This window comes from Microtus ochrogaster, chromosome 22, assembly GCF_000317375.1.
Source record: "Microtus ochrogaster isolate Prairie Vole_2 chromosome 22, MicOch1.0, whole genome shotgun sequence".
In the NCBI taxonomy this organism is placed as follows: domain Eukaryota; kingdom Metazoa; phylum Chordata; class Mammalia; order Rodentia; family Cricetidae; genus Microtus; species Microtus ochrogaster.
The window spans coordinates 29,898,207-29,909,725 of NC_022023.1; the positions used below are offsets into that span (position 1 = coordinate 29,898,207).

Below are 11,519 nucleotides of genomic sequence, written 5' to 3' on the forward strand. Positions count from 1 at the left end.
GAGTGAGGTAACCCAGACCCAAAAAGATGAATATGGGATGTACTCACTCATAATTGGTTTCTAGCCATAAATAAGGGTCACGGAGTCTACAAGGGATGTGTCTTAATGAGTGACTGGAGTGACAAGTGGCTCAGGTTACAGGGCCTGGAGAAAGGCTGGACGGACATTTCTTCGGGAGCTCTCCTAGGAAGGGGTGTGTCTTGGGGCGGGGTCAATGGGTTAGTAGGCGTTTCTTCCTTGCTCTGTACTTCACCTTGATCCGCCCTCAGCTGTGAACCTCAGCGGCCACGTGGACTCCGTGATGCTTCAGCTGGACCTGGCAGGGCCCCTGATGGCTGGTGGACCAAGCGGTTCGGGGAAAGAAGAGCATATCGTGGTGGTGGTGACCCAGGCAGACCCAATGGGCAGCAGGCGGCGGCGACCACAGGTTATACTTCCGCAATTGTTTGAAAGGCATTGTAAAATCTCACTACGCCTCATCATAAATGGAGCTTCTTGTTGAGTGGATTTGACGGAAGCCGAAAGGCAGGAACTCCGTTATTAGCGAAGCCGTTGATGCTTTTCTTTCTCTTTGTCATTGAAATTATTTTTCCATGCCATTGCAGTCAAGTGACACCTGCAAGCTTTTCATGCAATAACAATTTCCACTCGCTTATTCAGAGAAGCATTATGGATGTTGGCAGTTTTTGTTGTAAAGCGCAAGTCTGTCTGGGACTCGGCTGACGTCACAGAGGACAGGTGGAGGCTACACCTGTGTTTGTGGCATTGCGGAGCCCATAGGTCCCTGAGTCATGTGTCTGTAGGGCCCCATTCTGAAAGTGCACCTGTGCGCAGGAGAGCCAGCGGCAATCAGGGTCTAGGCATCAAAGGCACTATGCCTCTCTATGGAGCCACCTGTCCCCAAGTCCCGGGGTCAGTGACTTCACTGGACACCCATGGGAACAACTGCCTGTAAGATATGTCCTGTGCTCAGGAGTTTTCCCTGGTGTCACCAGCCATTGGAAGGGAGCCCTGTTTATGTGCGAGGCTGTGCCTCTTACATTTTCCTGTTCTGCAGATCCTGGTCCTTAGGACAAAAGTCTAATCATAACCAAGGATGGTAACTGTCAAAGGCTGGTACACCGTTAGCATAAAATAACCTTAAGACAGAAACTAAATTCCCATGTGAGGTGCACAGCCCGCTGCAATGAACGAGGGGGGGGGGCAGATGTGTCTACCCTGTGCCTATTGACTCTTAAGTTGAAGACATGGGGTATAAGTTGATGCCTTTAAACATTATTCTACAATTAAAAAATTTAATCGCCACACCATGCATATATACTTATATGGCAGAGTGTAATAGTTGGATACTCACATACACACAAAGTGTGATAATCGAATCAGAGTCACTGACACTGATGTCTTCTCAAACATTCATCGTCTCTGTGGCAGAAAGTTGCACGATCCAAAGTTATTTTACCACGTCATTATTACAGGTTCCCCGCTATGCTACGGATAACTACAAGTAGGGTCTGTTGTCTAGGTACCTTCTCGGCATAGTTATTGTCCAGATCAAATGAGTAGTATCACTTGTCCTTGCTCTGGCCAGAAGGCTCCCTGTAACACGCCGGCACTCTGCGCATGCCCACGCCGGCACTCTGCGCATGCCCACGCACACACATCCATCTCCAGACACACAGAGAACATTTCCCTCAGACGCCGTCTTTGCAAGCCCCCGAGTCTTCGAGGATGATTTCTGTTTCCTCACGCAGGAGGTTCTCTGCAGAGACCGATCGTAGAGCTCCTGTGTTCTGTTTGGTTTCTCTCCATCTGTGAGGGAGACCCGTCCTCCCCATGGAAGGTTCCTCTCTGGTCCCCGAGGCTGCCATCTGCTATGTTGGCTCAGGGCAGGTTTGTCTGCCGCTGCTGTGGTTCCAGCTCAGCTCTGTGGGAGGAGAATCAGGATCGCTGATCAGGACACAGGGTGCTGGGGTTTCTTGGGGCAGGTTTGTGGCTTCCTGACTGTGAGCAGAAATCAATTCTAAGGAGGCATTTTTATTTACAGTTTTTTTTAAGTTTATTTATTTTATTTTATTTATTTATTAAGGATTTCTGCCTCCTCCCCGCCACCGCCTCCCATTTCCCTCCCCTTCCCCCAATCAAGTCCCCCTCCCTCATCAGCTCGAAGAGCAATCAGGGTTCCCTGACCTGTGGGAAGTCCAAGGACCGCCCACCTCCATCCAGGTCTAGTAAGGTGAGCATCCAAACTGCCTAGGCTCCCACAATGAGGCATTTTTTTTAATTGCCTCAGAGGACTAAAAAATTACCCGAGACTCAAATAATTCCAGTACATTTTAATGATTTATTTTACTCATAAATCAGTATTGTTGGCCTTCCTTACCCACCACAGGTTCTACTATATTCAAGAATTAGATGAGAATATTTGCAAAAAATTGTGTCCGTACAGAAGATATAACTATGTTTCACGGTGCTTATTCACAAAGACTTACTATAATTGTAAATTTTGACTTCTGCAGGCCACTCACAACTGGACTGTCCTTTTAAATCCAAGAAGCGAGCACACGCTGGTGAGCAGAACTTTTGAGATCGTGAGCAGGTGGGTTTGGGGTTTCGGGATGAGTTTTCTGGGTAAGGCTTATCATCTCCTCTCTGTCTTCTGCGGGTACACCAGCGTACCCAAGACTGACTTATGAGGAATAATGTTTTTTTTTTTTTTAATCTACTGTTCTGGAGGCTGGGAAGGCCAAGAGCACAGGGTCAACATTCTTGACATAGGGCCTTTGGCGGCATCCAATGGCAAGACAGAGCAAACCTGCCAACCTGGGGCACTCTTCTCCCCCAGCTGCAGGTACCATTTGAGGAGTCACCTAAACCTACGCACCTCCCCAAACACGATCAACACGTAACTGGCAGATTGAGTTTCCAGGACTGACCTTTGGAATGGCACACCTAAACTCTATCACTTGTTTAAGGAAGTCCAGCCTATCGCACACTTGGGCACACGTAGTCACAGATGAGTAATGTGATTTGAGCCAGGTACTCAGATGTTCAGTGTAGCCAGCAAGCGCAAACCTTGCAGGAAACACTGTAACTATCCTGGTCAGGACAAAAGAGGATTGACTTCAGTACCCATTTCGAAGGGAAGGCATGTTTTAGTCAGTGCTCAATTTTACTAATAGTATACAAGTACTATGGCAGTTCATATAAGAGATTTGAGTATCCTGGTTTGGGTATCTTTGGGGATCCTGGATATAATCTCTTGTATCCTGTGGGGATTTGGGGCTTCTTCGGCTTTTTATTTAACTAAAAACACTCTCGAGACCACCTGCACTGTGGTTGTGGTTATGACCAGCTAGGGTGCGTGTCCTGGACAGCTGAAACATCACACGTATTTATGAGAGACTGGGAATTGGAGAACAGGCTGTTCTCAGGCTTAGCGTACATTGAGAGCTGTCTTCCTGGGTCACAGACATCATCTTGTTTTGTCTTCCTTGTATATCTGGGTCCTTATCTCTGCTGAAGGATGCAAGTCCCTCTGAATTAAGACCTACCCTCATGACTTCATTTCAACATTCTTCCGTAAGAACCATCTCTACATAATCGTGTTCTGAGGTCTGGGGAGTTAGGAGTTCACTTGGGATGGGAGTTGACACTACGAGGCTCACCAAAGTTAAAGATGGAGAGACTTTTAGCAAGCTCTTCTGTTTCATCACGTCACACTTGATGGTCTGCAGGCTTCCCATTTTCGGCACTGTTTGACACTCTCAGGGACTAAAGTTTAACTAGCCGGTGAGTGTCTGTATTAGCAGCTGAAGCACCTCATTACGTTGGTAAGGATGAGGAAAATCATCTGCAGGCTAATTGCTGAGTGGCACCTTCAAAAATCTAAAGAGTTCTTGTTGAGTGTCCCAGAAAGATTGGGCCCTGCGTTTTAGGCCTGTACTTAGGGCTCTTTTGTCTGAGAGATTGTGCATTTGGCTGAACCACTGTGGAATAATACCCTGGGCTCTGGCTCTGGCCATGCTGGCTTGCTAGAAAGGATGTTGAAGAAGTACAGTAATTATTCACAGTGTCCTTGATCAGCCTCAAGACCTTTGATTTATTTTGCAGGGAGGCTGTTTCGATCAGTATCCAGGCTTCCCTCCAGCAGAGTCGCCTCGTCCCTCTCTTGCTGGCCCATCAGTTCCTCGGGGCGAGTGTTGAAGCACAAGTGACCATCGCCGTGGCCATCCTCACGGGGGTTTACACTCTGATAATATTTGAGGTAACGACCATGCCTGCTTCCTATGGTCTACCAGCACCCATAGTCAGGACAGTTTGTTAGCTACTTTGATAGACTCAACTTCAGTTGGTGAAGTTGGGAAGGTGTGATTTCTAAGGATTAGAATGTCCCTTAGTCTAGGTAGAAAAGGCAACTGTCTCCATTTAGTTGCAGATTCATGAGTACTGATCAAACAAGGTCAGGTGTAAGAGGGCCGGAACAGCTTAGTGAGCTGTCTGTAAGTTTCCATCTATGTATTTTGCAACTGAATTTTTAATGTTGCCTTTCGAGTGCTTATATAGTTGAGATACAAATATGCAAAGCTTTGTTGGATATACATTTTGTAAATATTCTTCTAGTGTGCCTTATGAAGTTTGTGTGTCTTAGAGATTATGATTTAGTGTTATGTCTAAGAATGTACTGCTCAGTTATAAGTTACAGACAGTGTTTAAAGTTTTAGCTTTGAGCTGGTATCTATGTGTGTCTTACAATGGAGGTTTCTTCTCCGGTCCATGGCTGCTCCATCAATTATCCCAGTGCCATTTATCAAGGGAGCACTCTCTCCTCAGTTGAATTGCTTTGGTTCCTGTATAAAATTTTAAAAAGGGGAGCATTGCATGGGCTGAAGAGATGGCTCAATGGTTAGAGCATTTGTTATTGTTACAGAGGCCTGGGCTTAATTCCCAGAATTCACATGGAGGCTCACCACTGTCCACAACTGCCCCAAGGGATCTGACCTCCTCTTTCGTTTCCAGGCATGTACACAGACCTATGTATGAGTGAAACAATCAAATGCATAAAATAAATTATCTAAGCAATCATTTAAGAAGCAATTAGAGCTTTGTGGGGCGTATTTCTCAGTTCCTTGTCTTGGCACGTTGGTTAAGTACCTATCCATCCCCTCCCGCACTGTCTTGATCGTGGCAGGTGTGTCCTGTCTTCACAGTGTCGGGGGGGGAGCATCTCTCACTTGCTGCGGTTCCCCCAAGCTGCTCGGTGTGGCAATCATTCTTGTCCCATATACACTTTATACGCTCTACAGTCTGTGAGCATGGTCTATCTATCTCCTAATTCATTTCAGCTTTGTTTAAAAAGTCACTGTGCAGGCACTATGCAGTTGTGCTAAATCTTCACGCTTCCTTCTCTTTGCAGCGATGGTGGCTGGCACTCCATGTTCTTTTGTTCAGGCCATCACTGTCAGCACAGGGAGAGGAATTTTTAGGCTAGTTTTATGATTTGTCATTTTCCTGATCTCAAGGGAGTTTTTTTTTTTTTTTTAAAATGGTATTCTTGAGATCTTAAATATAGAACATCACAGCATGTGTAGTGGGGGTGGTTTTATTTTGTTTCCTTTCCAATCTGTATCCCTTTAATTTTACCTCCACCCTCCTCGTTACAGCAACCATAATAAGGTGGCAAGAGTGCTCTCTGGTTGCATTGGGAGGACTCCCTCCTCTACCATGAGTAAGACACCAGCTCTTGTCCTGTTGATGCTGCGTATGAGGCTGCAGAAGTCCCTTTCCTGTCAGCTATACTGTACTGAGACTTCCTTCCACCACTGGGTGTTGGGTTTGCCGTGTACTTGTCTGCATCCGTCCCTGTGATCCTTTGACTTGCTGGCAGCAGCTAACTGGTGCACTAGATTGATTGACATTGCGTATACATTGGGCATACTCATTCGCGTGGTTTTCTAAGCGACTGACTCCAATCATGTACGAAATTTTCAGCTCCTCCCTGCAGATTTTGGTTTTTACATTTCAGTTTTGTTTAGCTTCATCTTTCAAAAAAAATTAACAGATTTATTTATTTATTTTGGAGGGGGGCGGGAAGGGTTGCAGAGTATTGCTATATTGTCCAGGCTGGCTTCAAACTCTTGACCTCCTCTGGCCTCAGCCTCCTTGAGCAGCGGGGCCTGTAGATGCATGCTACCACGCATGACTTAGTTTTCGACTGCTCAGTGTGTGAACTTCAGCACTTTCTCTGTTGCCTGTCAGTCATGCAGTCAAGAGTTTGATTCCCTTATGGTCAGAGACCTTGCTGTACATTTGGCATCAGCTTATTAATTTCTTATGGTGCAAGGTCTTCCTTTTGACTTGCCTTATATTTGAATTCTGTAGAATTTGTTCGCCGGGAGAGTTCCCGTGGGCAGGGGGCGTGTCTTGTCTCTGGAAGTAAGCCCAACACTCTGGTTTTTCCTGGCTTGCTTGAGGACTCAGTGCAAGAAGACCCAGAAGATTCCCTGAGTCAGAGTCAAAGTTATCCCGGAACTAGAGGCTCTGCAGACAGGCACCTTCAGCCTACAGTGCTGCGTCCTGACCCCCATGCCCTGAGGAAGCAAGTCCTGGAGTGAACCACTAATCTACCCACTCACTCTCCCTATATGCTGTCGCCACTGCTATCTGTCGTTGTGACCCATTTCCTGGTCACATGGGAGCTCCCTTATCATGCCTCTTCATCAGTGTTGAGGCCAGCGCCTTAAACAGAATCCAGCGTGGAGCTAGCTCAATAAATAAGGAAATGTCCCGAGAGTGTCTTTAGATGCTTGAGTTAGGTGCTGAGTTCTGAGCCTGGTCAACCTGACCATTAAGCGTTGCCTACACCAATTTTTTTTTTTTTTTTGTGTGTATGCCCCTGACCTCTATGTAATTGAACAGGAGACAAAGGCTCAGCCAGGGTTCCTGAATGTCCCTAATATCTAGATAGGATGGGGCCACTTCAGGACATCCCTTGGGTTCTTTACACCTCTGATCCTACAGTGGAGGCAGAATTATTGGTAATTCCTCAGTGCCGTATTTCTTATCCTTGTAAAGTTGTCCTCATTGAAAGCAAGAAGAACAAAGCTGAAGCAATCCTTCTAATGCTCATACTTTGATCTACTACTGGGCCTTGGTCTTAGAGAATTTCCCAGCATAGGATACTAAAAATTCTACCACAGCTAAGGTCTGCAGACTGAATAAAATAATATTTAAAAAAGTCTTAGACGGTCATAATGAAAAAGAGTTCACAGCATAAAGGAGCTAATATGCTTCCCAGACATCCACGTTGGGTTCCTTTCTGCTGGAAACACAAAGGCTCTTTCCTTTACCCCCTTATCAAACAGAGGCAGAGCCGTGCAGTCTCCATGTGAGGCCTGGCTTCACGGCTCAGGTTCTCTGTATTTGTCCTATGCGTTTATGCAGCATTTGGTTTAAAAAGCTAGTTATGATCTTCTGCACCGGCTCAGTGTCCTGTGTCTTCCTTATCTGATTCTGCCTGTGCTATAACCAGTCTCCAGGCACAGCCCGGCCTGCATAGCTGGACTTCAACCCAGGTTGGGTACTGTCCACCCAACCTTCCCCACCTGTGCCCTTCACAGTCCTCAGACTTAGCCCAGGTCCCACACCAAGTACCCTGGCCTATTCTGGGGAAACCTGTCTATGTTATCCTCAACCTCAGGCTTGGGAGGGACTGATATATCCTGCATTCCATCCCAATCCGTGTGTCCTCCTGACCTTATCCAACCCACCGCATCCAACCTTCAGGTCTGTCCCACTCCAAAAGTCTTGTGCACCAATCCAGCTTGGTGACTCCACCTGACACGTCTCTGCCTTCACCTTCCTAATCCCCATACCTACCCAGGCCCACAACCAGGACCCTGGCTCAGACTTGCGCACCCTCCCTATGCTCTGCCCAGCATTTGGGCTGGGTGGCACATCCTCAGTGCCAGTCTTTTGTGTCCACACCAGATTTCCAACCAAGGAAAAAAGTCCAAATGCTCACGTCTCCACCTCAAAACACAAAAAGACATGAAGAGTTAGGATAGTAAGCCTGTTCCCGACAAAACCTACCAGTCTTAGAGAAATGTTCTTTTGGGAGAATCACCTAGATGAACCCCCGAGATCAGGAACGCAAAGGAAAAATCATAAACATAATCAAAGAATTAAGAAGTTTGAAGGCTACATGAAGAGATAGCTCGAGGGCTGGAGAGATGGCTCAGCAGTTAAGAGCATTGCCTGCTCTTCCAAAGGTCCCGAGTTCAATTCCCAGCAACCATATAATGGCTCACAATCATCTGTAATGAGGTCTGGTGCCCTCTTCTGGCCTGCAGGCTTACACACAGAATATTAGATACATAATAAATTTAAAAAAAAAGAGAAAAAGGTATCTCAACAAACTTAAAGAGATAAATGCCTGAGGGATGCCCAAGAAACACAAATACAGGTTGAAGAAAATGACAGGAACAATTCAGGATTTGAAAATGGAATTCACTAAGGATGTAAAAATACCGAAGAAACTCGAGATGAAATGGAGGGATTGAGAAGCTCAACAACCCAATTAGAAAACTCAGAGGAAGCCTTGCAAGTAGAAGGAATCAAGAGGAGATGGACTATCCAGACTCAGTGATAAAGGGGAGGGACTAGAGGGTTCAAGCAAAGAATATAAAAAAAAAATCAAAAGAGACACAGGAAAGGAATATTCAGGAACTACGAGACACCGTGAAAAGACCAGATCTTCAAATGATGGGTGTGAACGAAGGGGAAGAATCCCAGGCCACTAGTCCTAGAAGAAACCCCCCCAAACTACGGACAGTCAAACACATACAGATACAAGAAGCACACAGAACACCAGGTAGAGAAAACCTAAAGGAGGCTTTCCACGGCGTATCATAGTGAAAACAGTGAATATCTAGAACAAAGGCAGAGTATTGAAAGCTTCCATAGAATAGACACAGGCCACATACAATGCAAACCCACGAGAACACATTCTCAGTGGAAACCTCCAAGCCAGAAGAGTTGGGAGAAATGTTCTGTGTGTTTTAAAAGACCGTGGATGCCGGCCCAGACTGCTGTAGCCAGCAAAACTATTTGCCATGGTGGAAGGAGAAATAAAATCTTTCCGTAGCACAAACAGGCTAAAAGAATTCATGTCCACCCAACCAGTGCTACACAGTGCGGTGCGTTGTCTTTGGGAAAGTCCCTCACTATGATCAAACTGGTTTTAACCTGGAGATACATGGACGGTTCAATCTACCTAAGCCAGCAAATAAAATAAAGTATGCAGATGTTTTTAACGACAAAAATCACCCAATCGTCTCAATAGAAACAGAAAAGGCCTTTGACAAAATCCAACAAGGCTTCATGATAAAGGCCCTAGATATGATAGAACTAGAGGAAAGATACCTCTGTATAATAAAAGCTGTATATGACAAACGCACACAACAGTATCCTAAATGGAGAAAACCCAGAAGCAACACCACTAAAATCAGGACTTAGAAAGGGCTGTCCACCACTTCCACTCCTTTGCAGAACGGGACTTGAAACACTATCTGGATCAATAAGGCAAGAAGGGAAGGAAATTAAAGGAACATAAATAGTAAAGAAGTCAAATTATTCCTAATTGCATGTGGTATAATATTATACAGAAAGAATTCCAAGAATGCCATCAGAAAACTTGTCAAAAAGAAGGATGATTTTTATCACAGTTGGATAGGAAATCAATAGTTATTCTATACACTATAGCAGATATGCTGATTTGCAACCATGGACACACTAAAATTCACAGTAGCCTCAGAGGCAATAGAATATCTCTGAATAAACATAGCAGGAGGGGAAAGACCTCTATAACAAAAATTCTAAATCTGTGGAAGATAGAGCTTGAGGAAGTGACTAGAATTTGGAAAGGCCTCTTATATACACTGATTGGCAAAATTAATCTTATGAAAAATGGCCATTCTACCAAAAGCAGTTTACAGATTCAATGCAATCTCAATAAAAAAAAAAATCTCAATGGCATTATTCACAGAAACAGAAAAAAAGATCCTAAAATTTATGGGGAACAGCAAAAGACCACAGAAAGCCAAAGCAATCCTGAGCAAAAGAACAAAGTTGGAGGGATTTCTGTTCTAGATTTTAAGACATAAAAACAGTGTAGTACTGGCACGGAAGGAGACATGTAGACCAATGGAACAATATAGTATAATAAAACATGAGCATACATATCTGTAGCCATCTAATATTTAACAAAGATGCCAAAAACATACAGAAGAAACCTGGCATCTTCAATAAACAGTGCTGTAAAAGCTAGAATTTAATATCGTGCCCAAAACTCAACTCTAAATGGTTCAAAGACCTTAGTGTGAACCCTAAAATATCAAAAACTGTTGTAAGTAAACATAGACAGTACCCTACAAGATAGGGGTGTAAAAAAGGGCTCAATATGTCTAGAAATTAAGGCCAACAATGGGCAAAAAAGACCTCTTAAAGCTAAAAAGGTCTTGTACAAGAAACACAACCATTAGTCAGGCGAAGAAGTCCAGAAAAAATATCTTTCCTAGCTATTTATTTGGTAGAGGATTAATATCTAGAATATATAAGAAACAAAACAAAACAAGAACAATAACAACACAGAAAAAAAAAACAAAGACAAAACAAACAACCCAATTAGAAATGGGCTGTATGCCATGAATACCATTCGTTAGTAAAGAAACTGGCTTGGCCTGATAGGGTAGAGTAGAGCTAGGCAGGGGAAAACTAAACTGAATGCTGAGAGAAAGGAGGCAGAGTCAGGAGAAGCCATGGAGACAGACATGCTGGAACCTTGCTGGTAGGCCACAGGCCCCATGATAAAATGTAAAATAATGGAAATGGGTTAAATTAAGATGTAAAAGCTAGCCAATAAGAAGTTAGAGATAATAGGCCAAGCAGTGATTTAATTAATACATTTTCTGTGTGGTTATTTTGGGAGTCTGGGAAGCCACCTACTACAGAGGATGACCTTGATCTCCTGATCCTTCTGTCTCCCACATCACAAGTTCTAATAGAACCAGGCTGTCTGGAATGTTTACAATAAAAGCTTCTCCAGACGTGGTGATAGTGGGTCTTCTGTAACTGCTGAGGTGTCCTCAGGGTCCTTATGCTGGCCTGCCAGGCTGACAGGGTGGCCAGTTGCTAGTAAAGCGGCTGCTGGATTGACAGGTCCCCAGTCAAGAATGCCAGGCACAAGGGACAGTGTTTAAACACTTAACCAAAGCTCAACCAAACAAACGATTGTAAGAGCATTGGCACTTTAGTATTTATGGATCTTGAAAAGTGCTTATACCCTGCTCCAGTGTTCCAGAGAAAAGGGGTCCTCTGATTTATTTCATCATAAGGACAGGTAGTCATCTATTCTTTTACCCATTCATCCCATCTTTTCCAAGAGAGAGAATGAGACAATGTTTCACCGGGTAGCCGAGGATGACTGAAACTCATTGTGGAGACCAAGTTGCCTAGAACTTACT

The 11,519-nt window shown here is 44.6% G+C and overlaps 1 protein-coding gene across 2 annotated transcripts in view; it reads left to right on the plus strand.

Annotated features, from left to right (window-relative positions):
• Positions 1-11,519, plus strand: part of Oca2 (OCA2 melanosomal transmembrane protein) — a 200,681-nt gene that overhangs the window by 30,993 nt on the left and 158,169 nt on the right. For both annotated transcript variants that reach the window (XM_005357815.2, XM_026784368.1), the window contains exons 6-8: positions 270-427; positions 2,517-2,596; positions 4,111-4,264. In XM_005357815.2, coding sequence (XP_005357872.1) covers positions 270-427; positions 2,517-2,596; positions 4,111-4,264 — 392 coding nt within the window. The remainder of the gene's footprint in view (positions 1-269; positions 428-2,516; positions 2,597-4,110; positions 4,265-11,519) is intronic.